The 17326-nt window shown below is 43.0% G+C and overlaps 3 protein-coding genes across 8 annotated transcripts in view; 1 reads left to right on the forward strand and 2 right to left on the reverse strand.

Moving 5' to 3' along the window:
• The window catches only part of LOC308145574 (uncharacterized protein), a gene marked incomplete at its 3' end in the record, with an annotated part of 980 nt that extends 142 nt beyond the window's left edge, over window positions 1-838 (forward strand). The window contains exons 1-2 of the mRNA XM_080517039.1: window positions 1-125; window positions 223-838. The exon at window positions 1-125 is cut by the window's left edge and continues 142 nt beyond it. Of these exons, the coding sequence (XP_080373165.1) occupies window positions 49-125; window positions 223-838 (693 nt within the window). The 5' untranslated portion in view covers window positions 1-48. The remainder of the gene's footprint in view (window positions 126-222) is intronic.
• A 1167-nt stretch (window positions 839-2005) lies between these two features.
• zfp91 (ZFP91 zinc finger protein, atypical E3 ubiquitin ligase) lies at window positions 2006-8725 on the reverse strand. 4 transcript variants are annotated; one of them, XM_080517011.1, is made up of 12 exons: window positions 7792-8725; window positions 7458-7495; window positions 6269-6385; window positions 5910-5949; window positions 5501-5611; window positions 5319-5411; window positions 5036-5221; window positions 4876-4926; window positions 4655-4733; window positions 3315-3429; window positions 3082-3181; window positions 2006-2987 (listed from the first exon to the last, which is right to left on the reverse strand). In XM_080517011.1, the coding sequence occupies exons 1-12, from the start codon at window positions 8205-8207 to the stop codon at window positions 2015-2017; spliced, it is 2319 nt and encodes a 772-aa protein (XP_080373137.1). In that variant the 5' UTR covers window positions 8208-8725; the 3' UTR covers window positions 2006-2014. The 4 variants fall into 4 exon arrangements, with proteins under 4 accessions (XP_080373137.1, XP_080373136.1, XP_080373135.1 ...); XM_080517010.1 differs by having other exon boundaries at window positions 5910-5958; XM_080517009.1 differs by having other exon boundaries at window positions 5328-5411; window positions 5910-5958; window positions 6251-6385.
• A 2363-nt stretch (window positions 8726-11088) lies between these two features.
• The window catches only part of rbm47 (RNA binding motif protein 47), a 30404-nt gene continuing 24166 nt past the window's right edge, over window positions 11089-17326 (reverse strand). For 2 of the 3 annotated variants that reach the window (XM_080521071.1, XM_080521072.1), the window contains exons 5-8: window positions 16925-16948; window positions 16292-16501; window positions 14579-14790; window positions 11089-14464 (exon numbers count right to left, since the gene is read on the reverse strand). In XM_080521071.1, the coding sequence (XP_080377197.1) occupies window positions 14216-14464; window positions 14579-14790; window positions 16292-16501; window positions 16925-16948 (695 nt within the window). In that variant the 3' untranslated portion in view covers window positions 11089-14215. The remainder of the gene's footprint in view (window positions 14465-14578; window positions 14791-16291; window positions 16502-16924; window positions 16949-17326) is intronic. The other variant, XM_080521073.1, reaches the window with a different exon arrangement.

Genomic DNA, 17326 nt, shown 5'->3' on the forward strand with positions numbered 1-17326 from the left:
TGAATCTCCCGTGGTTTTTCCTTTAAATGCGAGACCTTGGCAGAAGCTATGAACTCTCTGGTTGGTTACGGGCTGTCCTCCGATTCAGACAGCGACGGTGAGGATGTAAACAACGACGCATCAGGGTGAGGAAGTCTGATAAATGTCAGCGTACGGCGCTTTGGTGACCTCGTAATGTTGATCTCTTTTTTAACTGAAACGTTTTCGCGTAAACCTTTGCAGCTTTGTCAAAGATCCGAAGCAGGATGTTGAAGGGGCAACCGTTAAGAAGACCCGCAACTTTCTGCTGGAGTCTGGTTCCGCTTCCAGTGACTCCGAGGAAGAGGACGCAGCAGAGCGGTACCCGTCCGCGCCACCTCCACCTGCCTCCTTCAGAAAGCCCACGCCCCACCCCAACCCGACCAAACTGCCCTCTCCCCCTCTGAGCGCCCGCGCGGACAGCAGCGTGTTCTCCAACCCGTTCCGGGCCCAGGCGGAGCAGAAACTCAGTGCCCTGCAGAAGCATGTCCCCCTCACCATGCAGGCCAAGCCCTCTCACATAGGAGGGAAGAGGATGTGCGTGTCCTACAGGAAGGACGGAAGGTGCAGGTTTGGGATCAAGTGCAAGTTTGCGCATGACAGCGACCTGCAGACCACGGCCACTCCGACCGACTGCCAGCCCTCTCGGGATGAAGAGGTGGAGGAATCTCGGAGTCAGGAGGCGAAACAAGGAGAGTCGGAGGGGCAGCAAGGGAAGAGGAGGAGGGTCGGACTGAGCAACACCTTGATCCCTCCTAAAAGATCCATGAAACAGTATACAATGCAGAGGGAGAGGGAGCAAATAAATATGTCCAGATAGATGGAGCAATGACACGGAGTCAAAAGAATGAATAGGAATATGTAGAAACGGAATAGTCTTGTAACTTCTACTAATAACTCAACTAAAACTACTGCCACTTACTTGGGGCTCAGAATTTTACAGGAGCATTGGGGTTCATGCTTATGCACGATGATGGGATAGCGAAGAGAAAAACATGCTCTCAAATATTCGACAAATACAACGTGAATTCTTGTTAAGACGTTTATTTAAATCCTATAAATGGACAGGTTTTTTTTTTGTGTTGCTCAAGCACACATCCTATGTGTGATAAGAGAGGTGCTGACACATTGTGAGGTTTCTACATAGCTTCGCTTTATCAAAGTACATCAGACTTTAAAAGTTAGACAAATCCGTGAGTGTGCTTGCCGTTACTAAATGGGTTTATATGTGATTTGGAGTGTCAGAAGTCACCGTCGAGCCGCCTATGAAATGACCAATAACTTCTGTGAGAATGAAACTATACAATTTATTAATCCTTCGTTTCCCCCAACAGCAAAAAAGCAGAACCAATGTCTAGAACTGGTTCAATTAAACTGCCAAACGGAAATATGCGCATTGTGTGACATTCTACAAGCTTGAAAACTTTTTTTTTTTTTTAAATAAAGTTTGCTTTTGTTTTTTTTTTAATCTGTCGACTCTTTTTGAATTTCTTAGTTATTTTTTTTTGCACAGATGAAATAAAAACTTCACAGTAATGGGCCAGTGAGATAATGCCTGCCCAGTGTTTAACAAAAGTTAGATACCCCACTCGTACGATGGAGTTTTATAGCTTTGTAATGTGTGGTTTCTGTTGAACAGTCATATAAATTAATAGTAGGAACAAGGTTGGCCTCACTCTGGGTATTTGCTGTGCTGTATATCATCAAGAGAAATGCTAAATTATTGCATAATGGCAACATCTATTGAGCATTACCTCACCAATATACACACGTGCGCACACACAAGCACACACACTCAAACAGCTCGTTACAGGACAGGTATGTACAAAGGCAGCAACATACACATACAAACACAAACGGATCTTTCCCTGATACAGATATTCTAAAAAGCTACCAAATATGACAATGTGTGAACAGTACATAACATACTGGTGATCCTACATTTACTTCGATACAGAATATTAGGTCATTTCTACTTCGCTGCACCATCCATGTTTTACATGAGGCTGTGCTGCACGTGTCTCTCAGTGCCATCAGCCAGAACTTCGCCCTGTCCCGCCTGCTCCCAGACCACGCTGTCCTCCCCCACGTCTGTCTGCTGGAGAGAGTTGGCCGGCGGGGTGGAAGACGAGAGCACCGAACTGTCCAGGATGAAGCCGTTGCCGTTGGTGGAGATGGGATCCTGTGGCTGCGGGTGGGAGGCGGCCGCCTGCAGGGTCTGAAGCTGCTGAGACGTTGCAAGAATGGGGATCTGCTGAATGTGAGTCTGGGATTGGCTGACTGGCTGAAAGGTCATCTGGAGGATCTGCGTCTGCCCCTGGCTCTGCTGTTGGGATGAATAGGACTGGAGGGTCTGGAGCTGGGGCTGCTGCTGGGTCACCACCGGGCTGGAATGGAGGGTGAGCTGTTGCATTTGAGACTGCGGATGAGCGGCCTGCACAAACTGGACGGGCATCTGGAGCTGCAGGTGGGTTTGCTGGGGGTTGTCAGCCGGAGAGGGGGGGTCGAGCGGGGACAGGGCAATTGTCACTGGCACCTGCATGGTATGGAGACTCTGGTCTTGTCCTAGTAAAACCACCTGGTGACTCACTTGCTGAGTCACCTGGCCCATTTGGGACACCTGAGCCACATGCTGCCCGACCTGCCCGTCCTGGGTCAGCTGGTCCACCTGGCCACCCGGCACAGCTTGGCTCACGTCCAGGCTGGCCACCTCGGCTTGAACGGGGTTTCCGGGCAGCTCCAGCATCGACGCCGGGGTCGTGATGAGTGCGCCTGCGTTTGCCGCCAGCGCCTCGGCGATCAGCACCTCCGGGTGACTCTTGGCTTTGTGGGCCACCACGCAGTCCTTCTTCTCGAACTTCTTGCCACAGATGGAGCAGGAAAACTGGTAGGTGGCGTCGGCGTCGTGCTTCTTCATGTGCCAGTTGAGAGAGGCCTTCTGGCGGCACGTGAAGCCGCAGATCTCACACCTTGAGAGGGTAACGGAGGTGAGGCGAGGACAGATGAAATACACCAGAAAGTAAAGAGGGGCGCAAACGGGCAAGGAGGACGAGCAGCACTTACTGTAGAGGCTTCTCTCCGGTGTGTATCATCCGGTGCACAGCCAGGTTGTGCGAACTCTTGAAGGCACGAGCACAGAACTCACAGATGTAGTCCCTTTGGTCTGGACGAAATCAGTTCAACAATTACTTTTTACTGAACGTTTAATCACAACTACACCTGTTTAAGGCTCACGCTCGTGTCTATTTCAAGTCTACGCTGCGTGTGTGTGTGTGTGTGTGTGTGTGTGTGTGTACCTGTGTGGTGCTTTGCATGACGCAGCAGCTGCTTCTGGAGTCGGAAAAGTCTTCCACAGGAAGGATGAGGGCAGACGTACTTCTTCTTGAGTAAGTGCTGATACTTAATATGGTGCTGGTAAAAAAAAGAAGAAAAAAAAGAAGTAAAACCCCAATCGGAGACGGAGGGATGATGCACATGAAAATGGTCACCTGGTGCCACACAGACACATTTGTCATTCAAATAAACGGGACTCATCCCCCTGATAACCAAGTAGGGCTTCTTCTTGAAATGTTTACCAATCTGGAGCACTGGTGATAATAACCACAATAGACCCCAAAATCAGCCAAAGCTCAATTACCGCTGTTGTGTTTTCTTTCCAAATGTGTTGTGAGCTCCATTACTGTAAACTTTAGTTTTCACTATAAAAGTTAGCAACTTTAAAAACAAAAACTAAATATTCAAGAATACAGTACTTGTGCCGAGTACTTGAGGAAATGTGTATAGTCTGATATTCTCTTTGTAATGTTTTGACAAGATTAAACAGGTTCATACAAGATAATCAAAAACAGGAAGACAAACATTTTTTTCTTTTAACTGTTCTCAATTAGGATCATGTGTACACGGCTTCCTGAAGAAGTAAATGGAACGGCAAGTTAACTAATTCTCCGCAAACCCATTTTTATTGTCGTTTTCTAAACAGAAACACACCTATTCAAAGGAACTACTCATCCTCAACATCCTGTGAACAGAAAAGAGCTTTGCCTCCAAATATTTGTCTCTCTGAAGCTTCATGCCGAAACTAGTAATCATAACAACAGACAACAGTTTTCACATCACCCAAACACTGATTATTGCTTTACCGTGTGGTAAATCTGGTTTTAACTGGAGCAGGTTAACTGTGTTTCTATTAGAAAAGCTCCAAGTGACATGTTTGAATCACAGTGAAAGTTCGTTACACCGACCTGCTACAAAAACATAATCAAAAAAACAAAAAACAAAAAAAACCTTTAACTGTGAACCCTTGACAAGTTTGTTCTACAGTTATTGTTCTGACAGCGGCATGTGTGGTCACCAAACTGCTTAAAAATGATATTTAAACTTGATGGGAGTGTCTGCAGGTCGTAACATGCCGTGCACACCCCAATCTTTTCTTATGACCGAAACCGTTCATGAGAATTTATTGGCTGAAAGCAGATTTAAATGTTTTTCTTCTCAGCTCATAAAAAAAAAAAAAACACAAAAAAAAACAATACATTGGGAAATTCAAAAGTCCCACTATGGATCCCTAACTCTGTGAACCCAAGTAAATACTCTGCAGTTCCGTCTCTCCGCAGGAAGCACGTTCACGTCTACGTACCTGCAGGTAGCGAGGATGAGCCAACACCGTCCCACATCCTTCCATCTCACAGCGCACATATTGCACGGGGGGCTTCTTCCTGTGTGAGACAAAGGCCCGCCCGACAACGACGATGAATAAATAAATCACATTGGTTTCCACTATTAGTGTCGACACGGCGATCGCGACAATCATTTAGTTAACGTGACGGAGCACCACCACACTCAAGACATAAGGATCACCTTCTCTTTGGCAGTCGGGGAGTTTTGTCATCTTTTTTCCGTCGGCCTCTCCTGACACAGAGGAAACACAAGAAGAAGAAGAAGAAGAAGAAGACAATCAAGCAGCGACGGGGAATCAAAGCTCTTACTCTTAAAACACGACGAATGGCGTCTCACTCACTTCCGGGGCCCGTCCGGATCCTCCACTACTTCCTCCTCCAGCTTGACCTCCTCTTGCACGCTCTCTGCATTGTCGGAGCCTTCGATTTTTATCTCGGCGGCTTCCTTCTCCTTCTTCGGTGCCTTCTCCTTCTCTTTCTTCTCCTTCTGCCTTGGAGAAACTTTGCGCTTTGGTTTGGGGACATCCCTGAGTCAAAACAGGCGCGTGCAAATTACCCACAAACCCACATGAGCGTGAATAGAAAATGGAGCCAATTTGAACAACTTATTTGAATCCAAGGAACCTTTCGGACTTGGGGTCGTAGCTCTGGTCATTCAAGTCGTCTCTGTAGGGAACGTCTTCGTCACTGCTGAGACCTTCCTCCTCCTCCACAGCGCTGAGAGCAAAGCAAGACGCCACACCGAAGCGCAGTTTACAATCTATGCTCGGGGTTCAGGGGGGGGCGTGTGTTTGAGATGATCTTACCTCTGGCTCTGCGGCTGGTAGCTGAGGTCATTTGGGTCCTCCTGAAATGGAGGGTCTTCATCTTGTAAGGTGGACTCAGCAGCCACCTTGCTTTCCTCCTCTTTCTTTTCACTGAGGGAACAAGCGACAAAGCCAGGGGTCATCGAAGCAACAAGCTCTCGCTCAGTCACACGCGCGCACACACACACACACACCATTTGCAAGTAATTTACAGGAAGGGCAGCTGGGAAATTAGGATACGTTTATTTTTAGAACGAGTTCATGCATGAGCCACAACAAGAAAATATAGATAGAATCCTTCAATAATTCCTTTCAGTTTCTCTTCACGGCATGTGTGCAAAGCAGCATTTTGTGACAATTTTCACTTGATACAATATTCTAATTCAGATTAAAAAAAACAACAACTTACATATCAAACTTCTCTGTATTGTTCACTTCCCCTTCCAATGCTGTAAGACCTCACCAAGAAAACAAAGAAATCCACACGTTACGAGTTTCAATCAACATGTTTTTCCACCAGGCTGTAAACAAACGATGGACACATTCTCAGTATGTGATTTAATGGAAGTGATAAAAGAAAAGTCAGCGCAGCGTAACAATGATCGAGCTACTGTTACAGCATCCTCATGTCTCATGACACATTTCAGCAGAATCAAAAGATCTCCACAGCAGTCGTCAGGACAAGGCTTCAGTTCTATTGGATGTGCAGGATACAATTTGTGACAGGGACAATGAACCCCGGCGACTCACTGTCGACAGGTCGCTCACCGACTGGATTGTCCATCCCCGGTTCCGTCTTACACAGAGGCTTGGCAGAGCTGCGGACGGCCCTACCAGATGCGGCTTTGGCACGAGTCTGGGCTGGGGGGCGTCTGGATGGAGGTCCTGGAGTCGGGGAGGGGGAGGAAATAATTTATAGCAAGCATATATGCATGAGGCTTTTTATAGAGTAAAACAAACTAAACAATAAAATCAAAGTTGTAGCCAACACTCCATATGTAATCCTGGTACCGGAGGGCCACAGTTCAACGCTTCAGATGATTCTAGACGAATTAAGCTGATGAACGTGTGTCATCATTGCGGAAGACCTCAAACTTGTCACTTGGACCAATCAGGCTTTGATGGAGCATAACACATCTGGTTATTTTGACGGTTAGAGAGCAGGCGTCTGCTCCGAAACAAGATTAAAAGAAAAAGAGAATGTGCTCACACTGTACTCTGTCGTAAACACACAAAGCAAAACGACAAACAAAATCCATGCTTTGAGTTGCTATTTCTGAGATCGAGACCAACGTGTCTCGAGAAATGAATAAAAATGCATGTTGGGACTGTTAAGGTAAAGGAAAATATATAAAACAAGGCTTTTTTAAGACACTATTAATCCCTCAAGCATATCAGTGGCAATAATTGCCAATACATGACTTCTGAAGGCTTGTTGAATCCTGTATTTGTTCTGTTTACGTCACAGTAGTGAGGTCAACAGGAACATCCTTAAGGGAAAAAAAAGAAATTGGAATGCAATCTGATATGAACTAAACCAGTCAGGTTTATGCCCGTTGGTGGATCTGCTAATCCTGAAGGTCTCCCAGTCAAGTACATTCAGATGTTTGTTCACACACTCGGTTGTAAACACTCCCTACTTGTTTTTGATTGATGATAATGATTGTCCTTTCCCTTTCTACATTTTGTTGTTGCCACGTTTGCCTTGGCACAAATATTATGCCGACTGCCCCAACTGTCATCCACCCAACTGGTTTCTCATCTTTTTATTTATTCTTATTAGTTGCTGAAGTGTTCCGTTTCACCTGTCGATAAGGGTTTAAGGTTTTTACTTTCACATTTTACCTGAAAGTCCAATTCAGAAAGATACACTTGCTGTTGGAACATTTTCCATGCTGTGTTTGTGACTTGGTTTATGCAGAAAGCTGTAGATTCACCAAAAGAGGTCATTGATTACCTTGAGCATCTGTGGCAGGTTTGTTCACGTCCTGTGGGCTGCACAGAAGAAGACAACCATATAACTCATCAAGCGACATGATGACATATCTGTTCATCTAATGCATGTGGAAGTTTTAGGCTTTCGTGAAAGTGTGGGCTTTTCTGAATCCAGGTGAGTTTCTCCACCCTTTCCCATGCAGACAGCAGAAAGGGGACGAGCCACGCTGAAGGCGTGCTGCTTTGACAGGAACCGAACGACACACGCTGGAGACTCATTGTAAACAAAAGTCAATTAACGAAAACTGTTCAATTACGAAAAAGAAAAAGGAAAAAGAAAGAAGAAAATGACTTACTCTGCGCCTTGAAGGCTGTCTCCTGCTGTCGTCCCTCCAGCTTCAGCCGGACCCGCAGATTCCGAGTGTTTCTTCCTCCTGGAGTTGGACACTTTCCTCCGCTTGGCCGCTCCGCTCTCTGGGCTCGGTTCGTCTTCGTCCTCGTCGCTCCTGGTGTCCTTCAGCCAGGCCGGCACTGCCCTCCTTGACCTGTCCCTCAACACCCGTCCAGAGGTCTGCGGGCTCGACGCCGCAGCGCCGTTCACGTCAGCTACTGAAGGGGAGACGCCGGACCTCGGGCGGCTCGCTCCCCGCTCTCTGAGCGCCCTGCGCGGCGTACTGTCCGTACCAGTGAGCGGGGTCTGCTCTGCGGCCTTGTCCCCCGTCGGTTCTTCCCCTGTATTTACATCACTGGTTCGGTCGCCCGCCGGGTCCATCACCGTGAAGACGCTCGCGCTAACCTCAAAGTGACTTCAAGTCGAGCAGGTTTACTTGCAAATTGAGTAAAAACTGAGCTCGTCTGCTTTAAAGACGCTTTGACTGAAAGCGGCCTTTATCCGACAGTGCTGCATTTTCTGTTGGCAACGTCGCAAATTAAATGCATATATTTATTGATTAGGAATTGAAAACTTTTCCTAATTATCTATTCAGCAATAAACCAATATAATTTTAAAGAAGCAGACACTAGTTCTTGTTCTTAAAGCTATAGTAAACCTACTTATTCGCCCGGGCCCTGCGCGCAACCATTTTGTGCGCTTTGTTGCGTCTCCTTTAAGCCAAATATAAACCGAGGACGCACCGAGGAGCGGCAGCGCATTTCAGCAGCCGCTACGAGCGTCTGGATGGTCAAGCTGAAGCTCTTTAACACACGACCCCGCAGATCCTGAGCGTTTGTAGATCTACGAAATCCAGCAGCGGCCGAGCACACAGTGCGCACGCACACAGTTGTTGAAGTATCATGGGAAATGTAGTTCCAATAAATATAAATAGCTTTGGATTTAGTTTAAACGATGTTTCTTGGTGTCTTGTCAATTTCTTAAAAAAAAAAAAAAAAAAAAACGTGGATACGTAGTTTATTAAATTTAAATAAGATAGATAGATAGATAGTATTTACAGGTGAAAAAGTAAATATACAGTATTGTATTCTTGAACATGGAGGTGACACCTGTCATTAAACACACAAAACTGATTTCCTTCTCAAGAATACTTCACGGATATAATTTCTTTCATGTGGATCACGTTCCCTGTGCTGATGATTGTAGCACCAACATGTCTGCCAGTGAAAACCTGCACTGACTGGTCTGAACAGTGGCGATGTTTGCAGGCTGCTCGGATCAAGGATTTACCACCAGATGGCAACAATGCAACACACATCAAGGCTTCAACATCCGAACTTGTCTTGCCAACATGAAATGGAACAGTTTTACTCGGACTGAAGCAGTTTTGGATTGCAATTTAAGTCATTGCATGGCATTATAAGGCCAAAAATAAATAATATTGATTCAGGATATGCCTGTTAGAGACCAGGTGTTATGGAAGGTAAAGGAGATATGTACGAATACATGTATGTATTTTTGTATACACATGTATTTGGCTTTCATGAAAGCCAAATGTGAAAACTAAATGTAAATCTACTTGGCCTATATAATCTTGCAGAATTTTTAATATTTTGCTTTTGAAATGTAGGCCAAAACAAAATATATTTAGTTTGAATGAATAGTAGATGAGAACCCTCCTTGTCAAATTACCTCTGAAACTATTGGAACGGAGCTTATAATTGTGCGCGCGCGCATGGAGTGTATGTGCTGTGTGTGGTGAGAGCCAGAGCAGTTAAATATATCTGATTTCTCCGATAGTGCCTTCAGTTTTTTTTCCCTCTCTGTCAAATAAAGATATCGAATGGGGAACTTCAGGGCTTCGCAGTGGTGAGTATACACCTGAGACATTACTGGGTTTGAATCCAGGTAAGGCCACTGGGGCGTTCTCTGGGTATTTCATTGTCCTCTCAACAGACACTGAGGAAGAAAAAGTGGATCCAATACTGGCTCTTGATCATACAGTCAAATATGTATGACTTCAAATCAATCTTCAAAATTGGATAAGGAAAATGCATTTTTAGATATTTATCTTGGCCTAATTCTCTTTATTGTACTCCTCTGCCTTCGTATAATTGAGTCGCGCGCACACACACACTCACACACACACACACACACGCACACACGCACACACGCACACACACACACACACGTTGTAATTGGGGCACATGAGTGCCCAGAGAAAAATGCCTGCACTGGAAGAACATGCAAACTCCGCACATCCAGCATTTAGTTTAAAAAAACAATATGAAAAAAATTATTTTGTAGAAGTTCATGATGTTGGATGGACAGAGTACTGATGGAGTACATCAGATTAAATTTTGTTGGGTGTTTGAATTGATGTGTTCATTACACAAACTTAATATGTGGTAACAAAACCACCAAGAGAGAAACTATATCATAGGATTTTTACACCCCCCCCCCCCCCCCCCCCTACACACACACATACCTATTTTCAGTCTTTTATGTTTCTGTACTATATTTCTTTATTTTAATTTATTATGTTAAAATGATAGTGGACAGCTGTGATAGTTGTGAGTTTATCATGAAAACAATGTCATTCGTTCAATACAATCTGCAACATTTTAAATGTTCTGCTTTTAAAGTTCAAGACAAAGAAAAAAGATATTGAGAAGTGATTGATATGTAAAGTAATTTGCAGGTCAATGTGTGTTTTTGTGTGAGTGATACTGCCATTAAAAGCATAGAGAAATGTGTTCTATATTGGGATCGAGCAATATTTTAGGATTTACTTTTTTTTTGGGGGGGGGGGGGGGGGGGGTCACTGATTCTCACTGGTATCCCCATTATTTGTGCTTATTATTCTAGTCACCCTTAGGCATTTTTTGTCACCAGTTGTTTGACAGGAGGAAAGTCTTCATCACCACATTTTGTACCGTGACACGCCGCTTAAATCCTCTGTGAAGTTCTTGCTGGGGTACAGCATGTTTCTAGAGTAAAGTTCAGCTGCCACAGAGACGTTTATGAAACATTGTCCCAATACTTTGCTCCTTCCCCACCACAGCACATTGCTTCATAATGGCTGATGTATGAAGTCTTTCAATTCTGGAGCTTTCCAGAAACTTCTGACCTATTTAGTACTTTCCTTGTATTCCTTTTTAATCTGAAACGACGGACACAGTTGAGACGCTTTATAGGAAAACACGAAAAGACAACAGCTTCTTTTCCTTTCAAAAATGCTTTATTCATCTATTGTATAGCTATAAATATAACAGAGCAGAACAGTTTTTGTTTTAAACAAACCTTCAGATAGAAAACAGTCTGCATAGGTCTACACAGGGATAGCAAAGAGCACATCTTGGCAATAAGGCACACGCTAGGAAGAGTTTAAACAGTTGAATTAAACGTGGCGTAATGTAGTTCCGCACCATCGACGCAGGAGGTTCAGCCTGCTGCTGCAGTGTGGGTGAAATGCAGGTAATACAAAGTGAAGCCAGTGTTTTGAGGCGAACAAGGACGACTAGAAGAACATCTTTCCGGCATGAAATTTCGATGGCAGCTAAATCATTACTCAAGCTTTAACAGTTTGGCCAAACAATGACAGGCAGAGTTGCAACATCAGCGGCTCAAAGTGCCACCGGGTTGTAACACCTCAGTGAACCAGTTTTAACCTTTGCTGTTAAAACTGATAAAAGTGTCACTGAATGTGAAGGCCTCGGTGTTCCCACTCCGAACACCAGCTATACTTCAAAATAGCAAGCGTAACAAAATTACACATAACAAAAGAGCAATAACCTTGAAAGTTTAAAAACTATTGGACACTCTGGCAAAAAAAAACTAAACAAACAAACAAAAAAGGGTTTTTCTTTTCTACTTTTGTTACTCTGACTTATCCCTAAACAAGGTGTAAATAAGGAAAAGAAATATGTTTTCATAATATATTATACCTTTTCTTCTCACTTCATACACAACACACATAATGCATATATTAAATATATCCCGACATACTGTCATCACACAAGATAATAAAAGATGTTACCAGCAGTTTGTTTTCTACATTAAATCCAGTTTCAGAGGAGAGATGGAACTCATACAAATATAGACAAACGTCTGTGATTCAAGAATTCCGAGCAATATTTTATACTCACCAGCCACTTAATTAAATGTACTTGTACATCATTTGTGATGTAAATTCTGGCTTCACAAATGGTGAAAGTTGCCTGTTTGACTTCAGATCATCAATGAGGTTAGAATTTAATCATATGTTAATTTCATAAGTTTGGGTAGGAAGTCTATAATGTTTTAACATTAGCATAACTGGGACAGGAAAAAATATTAGTTGAGCTCAGAACCGCCACAAACTGAACCTTCAAAAATGAACATATAGTTAAATCTAAACCTTTAGTTATCTCAGATAAACTAAATCTTTTTTTTTTTTTGTATAAATGACCTCTGTATACAAAGCTGTGGTGCTGGATTATACTACAGGAGTACTTAATAAAGCAGTTATGTTTCGAAATCCAGAGTAGCCAGATTCAGTGATGTGTTACTAAAACTATCGTGGGAAATAGAGAATAAATACAATCAAATAAAGTGAAATTAAAAACAGATTGAAAAACATTTAACAAAAGTTTGGCATGTTTTCGTAAAAGGTATTCATTGTATATCAGTGTGGGATGTTGCTCCAGTTATCCACAGTTCATAACTATTCAAATTTGTGTTCTCTAAACAACAGAGTTTTGTTCCCACTGAGCATTTAGAAAGGCTTTTATACACTTTATGTGGGAAAAAAAACAAACAAACCAAAACAAAACATGTCATACATATCAACACTGTAAAAAGCCTAACGAGTCCAGTTCACACATGAAATCGCACCCAGCATTTATTGTCACTTTATCTGAAAGAGGCAACCTTTTGCCCTTTTATAAATACGCTTTAAGTGCACCTCGGTCAGCCACAGTTGGTGGATGAGAAACAGAGAGACACGGAGTGTTATTGCAGGAGCTTTTTGAAAAGAGGCAGCCTCCATACAGTTGGCTTGAGAGGCTGAAACCTGTTGGTCTCACCTCAGCACAGTAAGACTTCAGATCTGATAAATGGGAAAACTGCAAACCTTCGGACAACCCTATAGGCTTAGCTTTTTTGTTGTTGTTTGTTTTTAAGGAAAGGCACAGTAAAAAAGAAGCGCATCGTTGCATACAGTACAAAGATGTAAGGCACTGTAGTCAGGCACAGAGTCTAAAGTCATTAGTCTGGAGTGTTTGTAGCTTTCGGTGTTTTGTTTTTTTGTTGTTTTTTTTTTTTTTTTTGGTTAACATTGAGAAATGCAGGAGCTGTTTATGAGACAGATCACTCCAGTCCATCTCTCATTTCTGTCCATATTTGTTCACGAGTCAAAACAATTTATAAGACAATAAAATACATAAAAGAGAGGGCGGGGAAAAAAATCTAACTATAGTTAGTCTCGGTCCCCAGTTGGCACAATTTAAGATGGGAAACGTCCAGTTACACACGATGTTTCAGGCTGGTTTGCCCCTTTTGTTTTTGAAAAAAGTTATTATCCAGTTTTCTTTCTCAGTTTGCTCCCAACGTATTGTGCCACCCTTGCAATATTCAATAGACAAAAAAGCTGAGAAACACATTTTAAAGGTTGAAAGGAGAGTAAAACAAGCAAACTAATGGAAGGAAAATAAAACTCAAGAAGAATACCTAAAACCTTCATTTAAAACAACTGAACACACAAAAAAAACCTAGATAAACCAAAAAAGTACCAAACCGGCATTTTCAAGAATGAACATTCAAACACCTTGGACGGACAGGATCACCTAGTGTAGAATTGAAGAAAATACTATATTCTGACCAAAAATCCTAAAAGAAAAAACAATGGTACATCCAGAGACTGCATTCTTCAGTGGTGTTCTCAGTTATCAGTAGTTCCTCTTCAATGTGTATTTCTTTTTCCAAACTTCTTTTTCTTTCACACTTGTGTAGGCTAATAACATTTTAAATATGCGTATTCTTTTCATAAATACTCGAGCGTACCTTCAGATTTCTTGTCAGGAGTGAGCGGCCGAGTTTAGCTTACGTTGAGTTATGGTTATTGTTGGAGGGATGGACTGTCTTCTGTTTGTTACAGTATTAAGGAGAAAAGAAAACAACAACAAGCAGCCTAACTGAAAAAAAAAAAACAACCAACAAAAAAATATAGTGTCAACTCGTCTGACATAGGCCAAGGCTGACAGAGACAATTGTGAGATGTCAGGTTGCCGTTCTACGGTCTACAACCGTCAGGTTCATGAGTTGTTGTTTTTTTTGTGTTTTTTTCCTTCGTTTTGTATTTATTTTACTTTTAGGACCGATGTCATTCAGTCACAGGCAGGGTGACTGTATCAGTATGTCTGGTAGACATCATGAATGGGCAGCGGGAAGGTCGCGGTTGGGAAGGCTTGTGGCACAGCGTAGCCGGCGTAGCCTCCGTATGCAGCAGCCGCCACGGCAGCGTTTTTCTGTAGCGCAGCCAGAGCCGCTGTGTTGGTGTAGTTTGTGATGGGGACGTAGCTGTGTCCGTACAAGCCGCCAGTGGCCGGGATGCGCTGTACGTTGTGGGCCATCGCATAGACGGGAGTGATTGGACGTCCCTGAGAAATATTGGAGGAAGAAAAAGTGGATTGTGTTGAATTGGTAGAGCTGGATGTTCTCTTGCTTTATCAGCTTGAAACACATTTATTTTGTGGAGGTCATTAAACACTCACCTGGAAAGGTGGGGGGGTTGAGACCGTCGGTAAGACAGTGGCGGCAGCGGCGGCGGCGGCGGCAGCAGCGGCAGCAGTGGTGTGTTCAGAGTGTTGTATAGCCAGAGGGTTGATAAGATGCTCCACTGTGTGCATCTTTCCATCCTCCATCAGCTTGGCTGCAGGAGCGGTACTAAACACTGGGTACTGTCCCCCCAGAGTTGGCAATGCCACTGCGCAAAGAAAGACACAGAAATGAGAGCTTGGATAACAGACACGCTGACAAGAGAGCACAGCAGGTTGCTTCAACGGATGCTACAAGAGAATCAATGAAATGAATGCAAAATGTAATAGAGAGGGAAGAACGGTAAGAGATATGATACACGTGAAAAGCGAAAAAGGAAGTGACACAAAGTAGCATCAGGGTATGATTCGGACTCTGTGATGGTGCAAAACTGCGGATTAACCCCAGTAAACACACACACACACACACACACACACACACACACACACACACACACACACACACACACACACACACACACACACACACACACAGAGAGTCCAGATCTTGCCAGATCAAGGAACATCAACAAAGTAAATTTTACCGTGCATTAACAGATAATTAAATTAGTATGTTAAAGACAATCTAACAGTTCTGATGTGGAGGGATTTCTTTTAATAACAGTGTTTGCATTTGATGTTTCTCTTTCCAAATGTTCAGCCTTTCATCTTGTACATCTTTAAAATCTACACAACTTTAAATGACTCTCTCACATTAAAATTAAACTTAGTTTTGGTGAAATGGTTTCTGTTAAGCTATGCCTGTTTTTTTTCTTGTGTTCTTGTAAGTGCAAAGGTATTTCCCTCTCATTGTCAGGAAAGGTACAAAGAAAAAAATAGTTTTTCTTTCACCAGGAAATTATCCTTTTGCAAGATACCAGAGAGATAAGCCACAATCTTTTGTACCACAGTCATTGTTGAATGATACAAAAGAAAATGTGTTTTCTTATAGAACCCCCCCACACCAGAAGTTATTTAAAAAAAATTAAATGTCAAGATGCAATCAATCATCTTCAAACATTAAAGTCAAACCCAAATGCATGTGTAAAACATGATTGCAAGAAGGACACGTGTGGTCAGATCATTAACAGCACTGTGTGAAGACCCAACAGCTTCTTCAATTGGAAGGACACATTTCTTCAAACACCCTCAAAAACAGTCTGAAAAATCTACAGATGCCTCAACACAGTGGGATGTCTGGGCTAAACACGAGCCAATTAAATGAGTTCCAACTACACCATTTTGTGAAGTGTACAGATTCAATTAGTTGGATAAGACTTGGTAATCAGATCACTGTGATGAAAGACTGTATTGCCTCTCGGAGATATTGCTAGTTTTTGTTTACATTTCATCAGTTACTGAAACAAGCCCTGACTCATATACCCTATTGGGTTCCATCACACAGTACTGCTCTCAGTCTGAGCACCCACAAAGAGAAAACGTTGGTAAGAGAGAGATGAGGAATAAAACATAGCAGTTACTTTCTGGTCATGTCAGAAGGACCACTATATTCTGACTGGACGTCCATTTGCACATGACCATCCAACAACCACTGCGACGATTTACAAAGAGCCCCTCCAACCACACAGGAGAGAAAATCATGCGAAGGATGGTTTAGTAAAGGCATTTGAGATGGGCAACAACATAGATGGATGGATCTATCTCACTGACTTGTGCCAGGTTTGATGCCAACTGGGTTGACGGAGGCAGCAAGCTCCAGACTGGGCATCAGCTCATATGGCTTTTCGGGCTGCTTGGTCTTGCCCTCATGGTAGCGGCTGTAGATGCCGCGACCGGCAGAGTAACCTCCGAGGTACGACCCCCGTGGTCCAGGGGTACGATTACCTGCAGCAGCACGACCACGACCTCGCACAGTACCTGCTTAAAATACAATTAAAGTAATATGATGAAGGGGCTGGGGTTTGGGACTTTTTTTAGGGGAGGGGGGGGGACTTATACTTTACTTGAAAGTTCCTATTTATCTCTAACTTCGGGGCAATAATTAACTCAAAGAGCAGCACTAACAGGAAACTTCTCAGCAATAATTCCTCAGGGAATATTTGTTAGTTTCGGAGGTTCTTGGTGTCACGTTTAGCATCATTACTGAGCACTATACTAACTCTTAGATATGCAGGTATGGACATTCTCAGCCACTGTGAAATGGTATTCCACTTTTGCAGCTTGTTCTGTGAGCTTGGTAATTACCCAGCATGAAATGGGAGGTGACAGCACAGCAAGAAAAGTATGGTGTTAGAAAACATATTCATTAAAAGAATAAGTAAGAATAAGGATGTGAGAGATTACCATTGTTCTGTATCATTGGGAATCCTTTGGAGAGAAAACCAAAACACAATGATTGTTGAAAATAGATTCCAATAGATTTTATTGCTACCACCCAAAACCATATGGAATCAGTCATTGACGGTAATGGGATTAGCATTCATTGGTATATCAACTTGGGTTGTCTGGCTTTAAATAGGTCTCTGATTTTAAAGCCACAATCCCATCGGTTTAAGATTTTTCAAAACGTGAGACCGGTCATGTCAAAGATTAATTCGTTATCGACATCATCATGACCAATTCACAATTATAGTATGCCTGACTCAGTGTGCTTGTCATTCCTCTTACAGTAACATATTTTAATCATTATGAGATGTTCATGTTTCTCCAGTTACCAACATTTATTTTAAAAAAAAAAAGGCTTTA

The sequence above is a fragment of the Blennius ocellaris genome (assembly GCF_963422515.1).
Source record: "Blennius ocellaris genome assembly, chromosome: 3".
NCBI lineage: Eukaryota > Metazoa > Chordata > Actinopteri > Blenniiformes > Blenniidae > Blennius > Blennius ocellaris.

Coding starts and splice junctions, on each gene's coding strand:
- zfp91 (XM_080517008.1), bottom strand. CDS start 8,207: ATGGACCCGGCGGGCGACCGAACCAGTGATGTAAATACAGGGGAAGAA. Junction 5,412..5,500: donor TACCAGCCGCAGAGCCAGAG/GTAAGATCATCT, acceptor CTTTGCTCTCAG/CGCTGTGGAGGAGGAGGAAG. Junction 4,734..4,875: donor CCCCGACTGCCAAAGAGAAG/GTGATCCTTATG, acceptor TGTCTCACACAG/GAAGAAGCCCCCCGTGCAAT.